The sequence below is a fragment of the Xiphias gladius genome, chromosome 14, assembly GCF_016859285.1.
Source record: "Xiphias gladius isolate SHS-SW01 ecotype Sanya breed wild chromosome 14, ASM1685928v1, whole genome shotgun sequence".
NCBI classification, from domain to species: Eukaryota; Metazoa; Chordata; class Actinopteri; order Istiophoriformes; family Xiphiidae; genus Xiphias; species Xiphias gladius.
Window position 1 is genome coordinate 2,515,001 of NC_053413.1, and position 17,127 is coordinate 2,532,127.

General features: G+C 40.4%; 1 protein-coding gene across 5 annotated transcripts in view; it reads right to left on the reverse strand.

Moving 5' to 3' along the window:
- Positions 1–17,127, reverse strand: part of si:ch211-267e7.3 (ADAMTS-like protein 2) — a 38,419-nt gene that overhangs the window by 15,086 nt on the left and 6,206 nt on the right. For 4 of the 5 annotated variants that reach the window (XM_040144384.1, XM_040144383.1, XM_040144381.1 and 1 more), the window contains exons 2-10: positions 16,253–16,342; positions 15,674–15,777; positions 5,240–5,315; positions 4,889–4,991; positions 4,411–4,556; positions 4,070–4,193; positions 2,949–3,029; positions 2,422–2,597; positions 1,848–2,256 (exon numbers count right to left, since the gene is read on the reverse strand). In XM_040144384.1, the coding sequence (XP_040000318.1) occupies positions 1,848–2,256; positions 2,422–2,597; positions 2,949–3,029; positions 4,070–4,193; positions 4,411–4,556; positions 4,889–4,991; positions 5,240–5,315; positions 15,674–15,777; positions 16,253–16,342 (1,309 nt within the window). The remainder of the gene's footprint in view (positions 1–1,847; positions 2,257–2,421; positions 2,598–2,948; positions 3,030–4,069; positions 4,194–4,410; positions 4,557–4,888; positions 4,992–5,239; positions 5,316–15,673; positions 15,778–16,252; positions 16,343–17,127) is intronic. The other variant, XM_040144385.1, reaches the window with a different exon arrangement.

Below are 17,127 nucleotides of genomic sequence, written 5' to 3' on the forward strand. Positions count from 1 at the left end.
ATTCACTTTCACTTATAGTGTGCATGGGTGTAAACTTAGGCCACAAAAAAATAAAATTTAAAAGCAGGATTAATTGCCAGCTGCGAAGATACCTTGCGTTGGAAGTATTGGATATATGGACAGACTGCAAAAATGACAAAGATATCCCAAAAAAGCCTATTTCATATACAGTACATTTAGTAGTATTCAGAATCACTCAGACCCCTTCACTTTTACACATTTTGTTATGTTGCTGACTTATGCTAAAATTGTATAAATACATTTTTTCCCTCATCATTCTATGCTCAATACCCCATAATGACAAAGAAAAATGGAATTTTAGAAATGTTCATAATTTATTCATTTATTAAAAAGGAAAAACTGAAATATAACATTGGCATAAGTATTCAGACACTTTACTCTGTACTTAGTTAAAGCACTTTTGGCAGCAATTACAGCCTTGAGCCTTTTTGGGTATGATGCACCAAGCTTTGCACAACTCGCACATCTCTACACATCCTCTCAAGATCTGTCGGGTTGAAAGGGACCATCGGTGGACAGCCATTTTCAGGTCTCTTCAGAGATGTTCGAGCTGGTTCAAATCAGGGCTCTTGCTGGGCAACTCAAGGACATTCTCAGAGTTGTCCCTAAGCCACTCCTGTGTTGTCTTGGCTGTGTGCTTAGGGTCATTGTCCTGTTGGAAGGTGAACCTTTGGCCCAGTCTGAGGCCCTGAGAGCTCTGGGCCAGATTTTCATTAAGGATATTGCTGTACTATGCCACATTCAGCTTTCCCTCAGCCCTGACCAGTCTTCAAGTCCCTGCCACTAAAAAACACCCCACATGTTGCCACCACCATGCTTCATCGTTGGGATGGTATTTGACTGGTGATAAGTGGGGCCTGGTTTACTCCAGACATTACACTTACATTTGAGGCCAAACAGTTCAATCTTTGTTTTAGGTGCTTTTAGGCAAACTCCAAGCAGGCTTTCATGTGTCTTTCACTGAAGAGAGGTTTCCATCTGGCCACTCTGCCATAAAGGCCAGATTGGTGTTTCAGTCATGTTTGTCCTTCTGGAAATTTCTTCCATCTCCACACAGGATCTCTGGAGCTCATTGGTTGTTCCAAAACTTCTCCCATTTAAGACTTATGGAGGCCACTGTGCTCTTGCAAACTTTCAATTCAGCAAAAAATATTTGTAGCCTTCCCCAAATCTGTGCCTTGACACAATCCTGTCTCTGAGCTCTGCAGACAGTTCCTTCAACTTAATGACTTGGTTTTTGCTGGTATGTGCATTGTCAGCTGTGAGACCTTATATAGACAGGTGTGTCTATATAATTCAAGATGCAAAAACATCTCAAAAACGGTCAACAGAAATGGGAGGCACCTCAGCTAAATTTCAAGTGTCATAGCAAAGGGTCTGAATACTTATGTCAATGTGATATTTCAGTTTTTCCTTTTTAACATATTTGATAAAATTCTGTTTTTGCTTTGTCATTATGGGGTATTGAGTGTAGAATGATGAAGGAAAAAATGATTTAAAAAATCTTTAGCATAAGGCTGTAAGATAACAAAATGTGAAAAAGTGAAGGGGTCTGAATACTTTCTGAATGCAATGTAATTGTGTTAGCAAAATATATATACATATGTATACAAGTTTATCGTTCATTTTGAAAAGTTGTAACAACCTCATTTTTACTTCATGATTTCAACATCTCTTAAATCTGTCAATCTCTCAAAACTGTCATTGACTGTCAATTAACTAATTAATGTACTCTGAAGCATTGTCAGCTTCTGCGCATAAAAAATGTAATTAGTTTAAAAAGTAAAAATCTTAATTAATAGAAGACAGATCAATCTCTGACTCACTGTAGCCAGATGGTGCAAGATGTCCCTGCTCTTCCACATCATTGTGGCTGAACACATGAGTGGTGACAGCTGGTCTATAGACCAACATGGCCGCTGGCGGTGGAGGGCTTGGTGTCCGGATTTCCCACACAACTTTCCTCTCCTCTTCTCCCTGCAGCTGGATATCTGACTGATCATCAGCTCTCAGCTGGGTGTTGTAGTGATGGAAAGATGTCACACTCCCTCTGCTTTGGTTTGTCAACCTAGCCTGATCCCGTCTGACATCCTCATTTACCTCATTATAGGTGAAGTTAAGATGGGGGTGGCCAGGGCGTGTAGTGACGCCCTCTGCAGCAGTGATGTCATAAGACTTGAAGGGGATGGTGTACTCGTAGGTGATGTGAGGGAGCTTCCCATTCAAGTTGTAGTACTACATACACAAAGATAAAAATGATACTGATACTGAATAACCACTTCATACTGGACACATACTTGCCATTTACAAAATGTGTGTTTGTGTGTGTGTGTGTGTGTGTGTGTGTTTATGTGTGTGTGTGTGTGCATGCTTGCACATGTGCGTGTCTGTGTGTACTACCATAACATTGAGGCCCTGCAGTGTTGGCCCCTGGGCAATGATGTACTCCAGCCCATCAGAGAACACACTGCTTGGACGTCGGTATTTAAACACTGTTCCCACCACGCGGAAGTTTTGAGGATTGTCAAACACAGTGTTTCCATTGAAAAAGAAATGACCAGCTTCATCTGACAGGGCTAGATATGAGGGGAAACATGACAGGGTGGAACTAAGACAGTGATATTCAAAACTGGGTCAGAACCCAAACATTCCTACACAAAAGATAAGTCATTTTCAAGATAGCAGAACCTACAATATAGCTACTCTTGTCTTGTTTTGAAAATTCAGATTACCAAATTAATAAGGTCCAGACCATGTTCAGCGTAGCTTATCTCATATGGATATATTAAAATATATATAATTTTTTAATTTAAAAAAAACATTTTAGAGCCAATATTACAGTTGTATTTTTGTGCTTAAATCTTAAATTTAAATCTGGTGATTTCGTACTCAATATATAAACCTTAAAAGAATTTGGAGGTTCTCACCCAGGATGTTCTCAGTCTTGTGTCTCTCTATGATCTGAATGTCTGTTGCTCCAGCTGGTATGTTGGTGATGAACACATAGCCTGATGGCAAAAATACTTACTTTAAACATAGGTAGGCTTGTCTGATGTGAAGTAACGGACATCAGTGAACAGCGTAACAAAAGTGTGTGTAAATGAAACAAAAGACAGACTAACATGGCTAAAATGTCCAAAATACATGTCCCTGTCGGGACACATACTTTACACTAAGCTCAACTGTATACATCAGCTCAATTTCATCTCAGCTTCTCCAGCAGCTCAAGAAGCTTTTGACAAATTCACCCAAATCACAAAAAATATAGTTTCCTACTTAGATTTGGTGAAGTCTGACCATGCAGATAGTTTGATTTATATTTTATATATATTTTATACTGTGTGCTTAGATTTGAGACTCTGGTATTTTGGGGTCCAATACAGTCAGGGAAATGGAGTTTTAGGTTTTCTGTTGGTCAAACCATTATCAACTCCTTAGACTCTACAGCCAAGTTAGTGGCTGTGAGGCTGTACTCAGCTAAAATGCTAATGTCAGCATCTTATCATGCTCGCAATGACAATGCTGACATGTTGATCTTTTGCAGGTATAATGTTTACCATGTTCACCATAACAGATAAGCTTGTTAGCATGCTAACATTTGTACAGCTAAGGCTGGGGGGAATGCCATTAGTTTTGAAGGTATAAGTATTGGACAAATTAAAATTTTCACCTGATGATGGCGCTAGCTGAAAGTCAGAGGATCACCAAAGTCATTAGAATACATCGTCTGAATGTACCATAGTGAGCAGGAACAAGGAGCTGTCGCTCACCACTGATGGTTGACATTTTATTCACCCCCATTGTATTGGGCTGGATTCAGAACTCTCAATGGCAGGTGGATAAATGAAACCAAAAATATCTGCATGGAAAGATACCACAAGGGTTAAGTGGGAAACAGTGTTTGAATTTGAATGTTGATCCAGCATATTTCGTATTGTTGCGTCAGTGTAACCAAATTCATAACCAGATGACTTGACTTTAAGCAAAATGGTACATAATATATACTTGTACACACATCTGTCTACATGTGTGTTTGTGTGTGTGTTACCTAACTGTGTGAGTGCCTTCCTGTATGATCCAGAGATGCGCTGGCATGATGCCCCATTGCCTCCACATACTCCACATCTGTCCACTGTCTTACTGCTGTACAATTCCCCATCACAACCTACAGGCTGCAGGACAAGAGAAGTTAAAAACACGTAAGACAGTGAGGTTGTTATTTATTTAGAGCCTTCACTCACTGAGACAGTTAACTTTTCTCATTAACAAAAATATTTCCTTAAATCAGTGTAAAAACTCAATATATTTTGCATGGTATTGAATACATTTAATAAATAATAGTAATTCTTACAAAAAATTGAAAACACTACACTTCCTTGGTTGGATTACCTGACATATTCCTTCTATACAGACTCCATGGTATTTAGTATCACGGCAGAATGTACCATCGTGGGCAGGAACTAGGAGCTGTCGCTCACCACTGATTGTTGTACACTGCAGGTCACATGGCTTGTTGGAGATGCTGATGTAATCAGCTACACATGAAATTAAATAGTTTATACAATATTTAAAAGATATTTTACTTTATTGACATTGCAATATATAATTTCTCTGTAATGAAGTATACAAAACTCAATTAGTCACACATAGTTATCATTCGGGATTGCCGAAGTGCAAAGTTGCCTAGTGCAGCTTTAACTGAAGAGAGTGGATCAGCTAACTCACAACTGTTAGAGTTAGTAAGCCTAAAATACCTCATGTAAGCAGTGAAACTGAATGATTTTAAGCAGCGAGCATTTCACTGACTGTGTTAAAAGACTGATACAGATAGACAGATGAAAGAAAGACTGATTGATCGATGTTATACCTGGGTAAAGAGGTATCCACTGGTAGTACCTTCTTCCAAAGGCTTTAGAGTTAAATTGGGAGCACTGGTGCTGTTTGAAGCTAACACTAGGGCTGGGACAGGGCTGGCACAACAACACACAAATACACAAACAAACAAACACACAAATATATACACACACATACACACACACACACACACACACGCACACACACACACACACACACACACGCACACACACACAAAGACACAGAAAGGTTTTCTACAGCTTAAAGGACAATTCAAGTAATAGAAGAGTTTTTCAGTTTTTTTACTGATTTCTTCAAGTTAACCTTAGTTAACCTTAGTATCAATATCAATGTTGCATCATACCTGGTTTGGACAGAGCTGGTACTGTTTAGGAGAGCCAACACAATATGGGATGTTTATGTTCTGTGTGGTGGACAGCCTGAGACAGAGACAGGATAGAATATAGGATACAGAATACAATATGGTTAATATACTGTCTTACATGGACAACACACAAAATGCATAAAGTAATACAGTATATTGTCATTGGCTTCAGTATCACATCTAACACTATCACATGAGAGAGAGAAGTTTGTGGGGTTGAGACCCTATTTCAGCCCCACAAACCCATAAGTACTGCTTTCCTACATCTGCCCACCAGTTCCACCATGTAGGATTTGATGTACAGGAAAGATGTGATGTACCAACCTAATTCTCTTCTGGTTAGGCAAAGGTACTGTCAAGTACAAGAATATCTTGTGTCTAATAAGGAATATTCTTGCTTTAATTTAGATACGTGTGTTGGCCTTTGTCTACACAATTGTGCATAGCAGGAGCAGGCATTGAAAGCATCGGTTACTGTTTTATCTTTTCTTTCTGCTTAAAAAATGAAGTACTTTGGAAAAGCAGTTTCTTCAGTTGTGTGTTTGTTAATAAGTAGGATGAGTCAAGATAAGACAGGTCCACAGGAAGCTTTAGTAAACTGTAAATTAATCGCTAACAGACACAATTTTGCTGAAATATTAATACATAGACGTCATACCAACTGTTTTTGTACCACATTTTGTGTCATGTCACTTTGATTTTGGCAATGGTTTCTTTGATACCTATCTAAGAGCAGAACAGCTAGCTGTAGCTGTCCTTCTGCTTGAACACAGCAGTGACTGAATGGGCTGTAAAAGTGGCTATTCCTTCTGGCTGCAAGGCAAAATGCAGATGCGTCAGCACAAGACAGGAGTGCAAACTGGTCATGGCCCAAAAAGGTGACAGCATTTTTTTTCCCTGAAAACAAAGGAAATGATCAATGCACAGGACCCAGGCCCTTTCCCATGATCCACATTTGCTATATAAAGAAAACCCAAAAAAACAAGCTCTGTTCAAGTGACACATAAAAGTCTGCCAGTGATATTCAGACCTACTAACCTGCTAACAAGGAAAAGTCAATTGCATCTATTAGAATTTTGAAGATGTATTTATTTTATGAAATGACAAATAAATTACATTAAGGTACATACAATACTCCCCCAACAACCCACACCAGTACCCTCCCATCCACCCACTCCAGTCCACCACACCAAAGCAAATTTCTTGTGCTTTTTTGCCTTCCTTGCTACTTGGCTACTCGGTTGTCTTTATTGCATTGAAGGTTGCTGTTCTCATTGTGGTGCTTTTGTTGTCAATGATGTCTGTCATGGCGCTGAATGGTGATTCAACCCTGGGTCCGTAGAAAATGAAGAGAGCCCCTCGAACCACAGGGTTTAGGCCTGGGTACCTACCAGTGTCAATAACATTTGCCCACCAGTTCACCATGTTGTCCCAATGAATGTACAGGGGAAGAGTGGAATCAACGTTGAACTTCAAACTGGAGTTGCACCAAGTGGCCCATCATTCCTACCAGCTTTTTCAGGAGTATGCCAGTCTCTGAATGGCCTCTCACCAATGGATCCAGGCAGTGATTGCAGGGTACTGCTGTTCAGTGGCAGCTTTGCGTACAGTACATACAGTATACAAAAGGACTAATCACATACGATTGAGGGGGTGAACCCCCCTTTACATCAGTCTAAACAATATTAAGTCGATTGCAACAAAAAAAATAAAAATAAAAAATATATATATATAAAAACAAATTCATATATTTCACAATATCCTACTGTTGCTCTGTGCAGGTATTTCTGCCTCTGGAGCTGCAGAGTCGGGATCTGTAACTACAAACCACCTACTACCCCCATGATCCTGCTCAACACGCACTACTTCAATCATTATTATTATCATTATTATTATATTTACTCTGATTATTATATATCGAGCCCTATTATTTTAATTATTAGTTTTATTATTGGTCTCATAACTATTATACATCTTTGTGTGGAACCTGTATTGTGCTATGTCATCCCCCTCCTGCCATGTGGTGGCAGGAATCTCCATCAGCATCCAGGAGATTCTGGCATTACTTTTCTCTTATTCTGGTCTGCAGCCCAAACTTACTCCCTTGCATTTTGTTACAGGAGTCCATCATCATACTGACCATGCTGGCAAATGGGATTTTATGGTCACCGAAGAAGGTCACTAGGGCCGTTTTCAATTGATCAGCAGTACCCTTTAGGACTTCAATAGAGCTAAGGTGTTCAACTACCGACTACACATGCTTCAGCTCCTGATTGAAGTAGCTAACTAGAATTGACAGCACCTTCTTATTGTAGCTTGATGTTCTTTCCTCCAAGTTGATTTAGAATGGGCTTGACCCGATGCTCTAAAACGTCCTCTCTGTGGAGGTGTGCCCCAGGCCCTTGACCAGCTTGTACGAAGCAGCAGTCCGGGACAGCTTCATGCCCTTCAAAGCTGGTTTATCCAGAGCCAGTGTCTGGGTGAACTCAACATAACCGGAGTTGCAGATAGGGGGAGGGAATATTCTGCACTTTACCAAGAACCATTACATGGAAAAATCACAAAAATAATTCACTTAATAATTTCAGTATTTTATATTTTACCACTTGCAAAGAACATAGCTTGTGATAGTAAACTTGACATCATTAAAAAAATAATTCAATACTGCAACTCATTGTACCATGGGGAATCCTTGAGGGACTTCCTACTCTGCTTAGCAAAATCTAGGCTTAAGACTTTAATGGTCTATATCAATATACAGTACTGGTGAACCAACAATAACCTCTGTATTTGCTACCCTTGCAAACAGGGGTACTGGCACCTTCACTCTTTCCCTTATCTGCTAAGAGCCCTGAACTGACGGGTCCTGAGCTAATTGGCCTCGATTTGATGGCCCCTGCTGTGATGGGCCCTGAGTTGCTGACATTGATGTGACACTATGTGTGGTCATAATAGTCACAACCTTTTGGTTATGTTTTTCTGTTTTACAGTGTGCGAAAAGGGCGTGGGAGCCCTTGGTACAATAATTTATCTCTTTGCAGCAGAAGCTACATAATGCATGGCCTGGTTTCTCCATTTTCTTAAAAAACTGACAGTGGGAACACATTCTTTTCCTTTACATCACTCTTTGAGTCTAGCTCTAGCCAGGACCAGCTCCATTTGCACCTGACTGCTGCCTCCAGTTGAGCAACAGTAAGGGCATCCTCCTCCTCAAATTCTTTCATTCCGAAAACAAATTTAAGATGGTGAGTTGTAAAGTTAGGCTACCTGGACTGGTCAAATGAGGTGCTAACATAACTAAAGGCAGGTTTATTTGTATAACACATTTCATGAACAATAACAAAGTACTTTACATAGGAATAAAAAGGCATATTATTAAACATTAAAGGTATAAAAGGGCATTTAAAGTGATATAAGGCATTATGAGATGATGTGATAGCTAGTGGCGCTTCTCCATTACCTTGCCATGCTGTAACTTACAGGCAACATGGCACGGATCAGATACAAATGCTTGCTTTCCTGTACCGTGCCGGTCAATGGGGAAGCGCCATAGCTAACTTAGCTAGCTACCTTAACAAGCTACAAGAAACCTAAGTTGTGAAGCTAACCTTACCACCTGCATAATTACTTCAAAAATAGGTTGCTTAGTGTGAGTGTGTTCCACGCCGCCTGGAAGTGTAGCTAGCTGCCTGAAGCAGCTAAAACTTATTTCACGTTTGCGCCATGAGACGGTCTATCCAGCAGCGGAGTTTAGCTGATAGAGCAGACAGGAAGATGTTAGCTCATGCATCAGTGTGATGAGACAGGGTGGCCAGATTTTTTCCTATACAGCACTTCTCTAAACAATTGTTACAAAGTGACTCACAAAGAGAGACAAATGAAGGGAAGCAGATTGGCTAGTACTAATTGCCTTAGCTGCTTGGGTTGCTTAGATTTAGGCATGAGGAGTGAGTTTGGTTAGGATTAGGGTAAGAATTTCAGGGTAAGCCAATCAGAGGCAAAGTAGGGCTGATCATGCCTTCATCATCCTAGAAAAAAAATATCTCCACAGAAGTAGATCCCACCCTGACGAGTATCCTCATAGCTTGAGGGAGGAAGCCTTTGTACAGCCAGGCGGAGGAGTATTTGATACTCTGGTACCTGGTCTGGCCGGATCATAAAGGGGTGAAGAGGCTGTGGCTGGGGTGGGTGGGGTCATTCACAATGCTGAGGGTCCTGTGGGTGCAACCATGCTTCATGGATTTGTTTTATGGAGGAGAGAGAAGCACTGATGATCCTCTGCGATGTGTTAACTATTCACTGTAAGGTCTTACAGTCAGAGACTTTGCAGTTTCCATACCAGACAGTGATTCAGGCAGCCAGGATGCTCTGAATGGGGCCTCTTCATAAAATGGTGAGGAAAGGTGGAGGGAGGCTCATGTTCTTCAGTTGATGCAGGAAGTGGAGACTTCAGTGAGGGAGTCCAGGACCCAGTTGGAGAGGAACAGGGACATGGCAGATAATACAGCATCTTCAGTGGGTCGGTTGGAGTGGTAAGCAAACTGGTGAGGGTCAAGTGTGATGGAAAGGCTGGACTTATGTGCAGCAGGACCAGCCTCTCGAAGCACTCATGATTATAAGTGTGAGTGCTATGGGGCAGTAATCATTCAAACACCACACGGGAGACTTTAAATAAGATGATGGTGGTTGACTTGAAGCATGTGGAGATGACTGCCTGGGCCAAAGAGATGCTGAAGATGTCTACGTACATTTGCCAGCTGTCCAGCAAAAGCTTTTGATGGCATAACCTAGGATTTTGTCTGGTCCTGCTGCTTTGTGAGGTTTAGCTCTGAATAGGGCCTTCCTTACACTATCTTGCAGTCACATGCAGAACTTGGTCATCTGGGGGATGACTTTCAGTTTCTTGTCAATCTTTAAAAAGGAACTAAACTAAAACAACTTTGTTAGGTTTTCCTTCATCACCTGCCATCAGTATATACTGGATGATTATGAATGAAATACGGCATCTCTTAATGATAGCTTGGAACCAAAGTGCCAGTAAATAATAAACCTGAAGGCTAAAGCTGCAGGCTGCCAGTTGAAGAGTCGAGGCTTAGTAGATGTTTGGAAATGTATGAAAACAGAGTGAAGAAAGGAACAGAAAGAAATGTTATCATCCACAACCATCTTTTCCTGAAAAACTTCCTCTATTATACAGTCTATTATGCCTACAAAGCTTACATGACAACTCGCCTAATCCAAAGAAAAAGTTTTGCATAGAATAAAACAGTGATTCACTGACATTTAAGGCTCATAATGAAAAGTGAGTTTCTTTCTGTGATGAGTAGCTGGAGGAGCTGCCTTTATGAGCAAACATTACTTATATACACTTCTTAGACACTTGGCACAAATTTACACAGCATATATAAAATGCTTCGTACTGACTAATGCTGATGCTATCCCGATTACTGGATTTTATACACTGGCTACCAAATTTATCACCATCACTTGCTCCATTTTTGCAATTTCAGTCCTAAACTCCGCCTTCTTTTGTTGTGGTGAACATTTCACAACTTCAGAGAGAGCTCAGTTTTCCCCAGTGAAAAGGAATTCCACTTCCACTTTCCATAAAAGGAGCTATTCAGCCACTCTTCAACAGCTCTTTGAGTTAGCTTAATGTAAAAACAGATGCTACCCCTCAGAGTTAAAGAGGTATACTGTAAACATGACATAAATCAATCAGTGCACAATCTCTACACTACTTTTAGCAGCATTATTACTCAGTGCATTACAATTAATATGAAACCCTAAATATCTTTAAATATTGTTGCTATTTTTTTCATATTTCCCTGTACACACCTACACAGGGCTGAATTTATGTATAGATTTAAAGCTGCAATTATCAATATTTTTATATTAACATTGGCAAAATGTAATGTGAAAGGGGTCACTTAAAGTGAGAATAATCATCTGCCCCTGCAGCCCCCTCCATTTTATGCAGCTTTCTACCGTCTTTTAGCTCCACACTCTTATCTTATCAACTTCCATTCTAGCAGCAGCAGGCAGCTGTGTTTTTTTATTGTTGTTGTTTTGTTTTTGTTTTTTTAAGATTATTTTTTCATCTTTTTGACTTTACTGAACAGTCAGTGTAAAGAGACAGGAAACGTGGGGGAAATGGAGGGGTATGACACGCAACAAAGGCTGGGAGCCGAACTGTGGCCGAAATGTGGTATGTGCCTAAATCGCTATGGTTACTTTGGCACTTTAGGCAGATGTTTTTAGTATAAAAGCTTTGATAACCCACAGAACACTACCTGTACAGCACCAAACAGCAGACAAAGACCAGTGGCTTGCTGGTGAACATAGTGGAGCATTTAGCAGAGTAAACATTGACCTTACATCCATGAAGTGAACATAAACTTGACTCCAAATGAATGTTAATGTTGCTCCATGTCTGCTGGGCAAGTTTTCTAATACTAAAAGGTGGTAATAAGTCAATGCTGTGTTTTAAGCCTGCTTTTCTGTTCCCCAGTCACCAAAAAACACCCAGTTATTTGCAGCTTTAAGGTGATATCAATTAACCATAGTATATCTGGCACTATGCCTATACTACCCGCTATTTGGCTTGTCCTTGTGTCATGCATGTCAGAATATACTGAGAAAAACACTCTGGAAAAGTTGTCACTACCTCAGTTATTTTTGTTTTCTGTATGTTTTTGCAGAAAACAAACACAAGGAATAGCTTTACGTAAAAGTCAAAATGTGATTTCAAAATTTCCTAGATAATACAAATAATGTTTGTGTTCACACTGCAAAACGGACAAATAAATGATAAAAGCTAATGGATATGAATAGATGTGTTACCATGGAGCTCATGTATAGTTTTCTTCTGTGGCTGTGTGATCACACTAGCAAGTACATACATTTATATCTTCAGAGTAAACATGAAATGTGATCAACATTATCTGATTCTGAAGAACAGGAACAACTTAGATTTTTTGACAGTAAAGAAGTAAGGACCTCTTTATTCCTTTGAAACCAGCTGCTGAAAACAAATCTCAAGGGTCTCAGCACTTCGAAAGCACTGCAAAATTTCTTAACAAGTAACATATGTCTGCAACAATTTTACCAAGAAAAATCTAAGAGCGCTGTAGTTTATGTTCAATATGATTCTAATTCTGTATGTGTGTTGGGAAAGATCTAAAGAACTCCAACACAGAGTTAATGCATCTGTCTTTCATTACCATGTTAACCCCCCACCAGCCAACCCCAACCCACACAAACAAACAAACCCACACACACACACACACACACACACACACACACACGCACACACACGCATGCGCGTGCACACACACACACACACACACACACACACACACACACACACACACACACACCTCCTCTGTCTATCTATCTATGTCTCTCTTTCTTCAGCCCATCCTCCTACACTTTGTAGATGGTAAAGTAGGAGAGACAGCAGGAAGAGGTGAGCGGGAGGTCATTATGTGAGAGTGTCACATCTAATTGGTAGAGGATGACGTGTGGAGGAAAGGAAAAGAAGAGGGGAGAGAAGAAAAGCAGGAGGACAGGAGAAAAGTGAAAGAGGTAAATTAACTGGGAAGCAAGGGGAAGGAGAAGAGTGTGGGTAAAAAGGAGTGAAAAGGACAGAAAAAGGGTAAAAATGGAAAGAGGAGTAAAAGGGGCAGATATAAGAGGAGAAAAAGGAAAGGAGAGGAACAGAGACAGGAGAAAGAAAGGGGGAGAAGGGGGGAGAAAGGAGAGACAGAGGGCCAACAGTGAGGGCAGAGCAGCATTAATCTTGGTTGACAGAAACTTCCGCAAGTCTGTAAGAGGAAGGTCAAAGGTAACAAGATGGCTACAAACACACACATTTTGTCAACTTTACCTATCTTCCCTCTGCATATGGCTATGTCTCTACTCACACTTCCACTGTGCCTTTACATATCTGTCCTTGTGTCTTATGAAATATCAAGGCTGGTTATACTTCTTTAGCACCAACTTATCTTTCATTCTATAGTACTGGGCCCTTATTTTCCTGTGAGCACAAACCAAGCAATTGCACAAAGTCAACTGCAGTGCAATGAGGCAGTAGTCAACTTGTGACTGTTTGGTAATTTTCTGGCTTCACGTGAACAAGCTAGTGTTGACACAATACCAAAATTATGACTTTGATAGGATACCTCCCTAAATATCTTGATACCGATACTGAAATGATACCATGAGCCTGTTACAAATTATTCATCACTTTTAAATCTCATTTGGACAAAATACCAAGGAGGTGTATTTTGTAATTTATATTCAGTTTATTTTAGTGCGCTACTGTAGTGTGCAGGCTAATAATCCTGGGTTTGAGATTCATCACCATGAAGTGCCAGACGTACAGTTAATGTCATTTATGTTTATTATTTTCATGCTCAATAAAATTGTAGTGTATGTGTAAGTGCTTTCTTGTTTGTTTGTTTTTTCATACATGTAAGTATGTTTTTGACAATGAATTAGTACATTAATAACATTAATAATTGGATTATTGTAAATAATTAGATCAAGGTCGTAGTGTTATTAAAGCTTTTAAATGGTATGCAGTAATCTGATGTTCCTCTATACTTGATTTTATGTGATTTCTTTGATAGCTGCCTTTGTGTTTGCAACCAGATATCACTTATTAAACAGCCTTTAATCAGACTCAATTAAACTTCCTTGGCGGAGGTCTGTACTCCTACTAGTTTCTTGTAATAAAAATAATCATTTACAAAAATGTACATGCCATGGGTATTGTGATACCTTTCTAGTATCAGTATACTGTGCAACACTAGAGAACACATGCTGAGGTGGGTGGATTGGCAAAAAAAAAAAAAAAAAAAAAAACACAAAGCAATTTAGCTAGCTTTCGTTGGCAAAGGTTCACAAACACACACCTCCCAAGAAATCCATCCATTCATCCATCCACCCATTTTCAGCTGCTTATCTGGGGCTGGGCCGTGGTGGCAGCAAGCCAACCAAGGTAGTCCAGATGTCCCTCTCCCCAACATTTTCCTGGGGGATCCCACGACTTTCCCAAGCCAGAAGAGATATATGATCTCTCCAGCATGTTCTGGGTCTACGTGGTCTCCTCCTTGTTGTATGTACAAGGAAAACCTCTAAATGAAGGTGCCCAGGAAGCATCCTGATCTGATGTCCAAACCACCTCAACTGGCTCCTTTCGACGTGAAGGAGCAGGGGCTCTATTCCGAGCTCCCTGGATTTCTGACTTTACCTCATTCTATCTCCACGGCTGAGTCCAGCCACCCTACAGAGGAAATTCGTAATCTTGTTTTTTCGGCCAGTAGTCAAAAGTCATGAACATAGATCGACTGACAAAGTGAAAGCTTTGACTTCCGGCTCAGCTCTCTCTTCACCACAACATGCCAGTACAATGCCCATATTATTGCTGCACCAATCCTGAGCAACACCCTGAGATACTTTAACTCCTTCACTTAGGGCAGCAACTCATCCCCAACCTAGAGGGGGCAATCCACAATTTTCCAGCAGAGAACCATGGCCTCAGACCTGGAGGTGCTGACTCTCATCACAACACCAAGATACTTGAATTCCTTCACTAGGGGCAGCAATTCATTCCCAACCTAGAGGGGGCAATCCACCATTTTCCAGCAGACAACCATGGCCTAAGACCTGGAGGTGCTGATTCTCATCACGACCGCTTCACATTTGACTGCAAAATGCCCCAGTGCATGCTGTAGGTTGCGGGCCGACGAAGCCAAAAGAACCACATCATTTGCAAAGAGCAGATAAGTATTTCTGAGGTCCCCAAACCAGACACTCCAGACGGCAGCTGCGGCTTGAGATCCTACCCATTAAATTCACAAAAAGAATCTGTGACACGGGACCCTGGCGAAGCCCAACACCTATGCTGTAAATGAAAATTTGACTTTCTGCCAAGAATATGAAAACAGCTCCCACTCTTATAAAAAGGACCAAACGGATCATAGGAACTGCCCTGGTACCCCATACCCCCATAACCTCCACAAGACCTTCCAGGCGACACAGTCGTAAGCCTTCTCCAAGTCCACAAAACATGAGCCGACTGGATTGGCAAACTCCTGTGATGATTTTCTAGTAACCATGCAAGGGTAAAGAGCTGACCAGGACAGTGTCCGCATTGCTCCTCCTTGATCTGAGGTTCGACAGTCAAGCTGTGCCTGGTTTGAGATACCACAGATGGTCACATTCACATGTGCTTGTACCCTGAGATTACGCTTAGGTTTTCACCCTGTTTCCCTAGTGGCTCTGGTGAAATATTCAGAAAAGAGAGTAAAATTAGAAATCATTTTCTATCTACGTGCGCGCGTGTGTGTGTGTGTGCGCGCGAAACCATATAGTTTTTTTTTTTTTTTTTTTTTTAAAACACACCACCTCTGTATGAGACAGTGTCTCTCCTGACTCCTCACTCCTCCTTCACAGCTCCTGGAACAAGAGGACCAACTGGACCACTCCCCCCACCACTGAAACACATCCTCCTAGGAGAAAAAATACACAGTACAACAGTCAGAAAAAAACAACCTGGACAAGCATGTAATTTCAACGGAGAGGTGTAATATATGAAACTGCAGTTTGGGAGTTGGCGTTAAGGAGCATTATTCAAATTGTGCTGAAAGTTAACTAGCTTTCACAACTGAGACAAGAGGTGAGGTGGTAAAACCTGTAAGGTGATATTTTGCTTGCCACCAGTGCATGGGTTGTAGCTCGTGGGTGCTGTCCTTAACATTAACTATCTATAACCTAAACCTAAACAGAAGCATGAGATTGGCAGAGCTGGGAGACTGCATCTTGCCTGGCAGAAAACTCTTCTGACACGTCTGTCTTTGCCACAATGTTAAAATGGCCCTACCAGAGTCTCAAATTTCAATTACAGTCATACACAAATTACATTTACATTACAAAAGTGAGATGCTTAAACAGAATAAAAAGAGTGTGAGTGTGTAACTGTAGTACCTTGTTGCTTGTCTGTTTGACATTCAGACTTCCATGGCTGTGTGATTGTAGATAGATGTTACGCTGCTCCACCCTCCCTTCACTTCTGTCCTGGCAGACACATACCACATATACAACCACATATACATGAACTTGGAACACATGCACCCATGTATTGAAGTGGATGCACTGATGGATCTTAAAACAGAAATCTGACTTTAGTTGAACTGACCCTTTAATTCACCGATGAAGGTAACCTTTCAACCACAAAATAAATATTTACGATTTATTCTAAAAGGAGTATTTGAATATTCAGTGCAATTACTAAATAAAACTGACTAAAACTGATAAGGTACCAAATCAAATCCCTTTAGTTTGTTTCCATGGCTTGAATAAACAATCTGATGCTCTCTGAAATGATTCATTAAGCAACATGACACTGAACATGATATTGTTTCACTTTTTTGAATAACTACTATACTGAACACCACAGGTATAACATTCTGTATACAAAAAAAAAAAAATCAATTCTTCATGTCATCAGTCAAACATCTGTATCTTGCTCAATATGAGCATGAAGAAAAGGATAATCATTAGAATCCTTTTTTTTTTTTTAATTCTTCAACTGACAAAGACATATATACATCAAGGCTCAAAGTGCCACTACTGTGTTGTCTCAACAGGGTCCTAAACAAGCCTACATAAGCTCTTTACTCTGTCAGGTTACCCTCTGGCTAATTCAACACAGAAATACACAAAACCATATAATGTGTGTGTGTACATATCTTTCTATGGTTGTGTGGACATATTTTGCTTTGAAACCATTGTTTTGAAGACATTTTAGGTCCTCACAACTTCAAAGGGCTGTTTGAGGGTTAAGATTTGGTTTCAGGGTT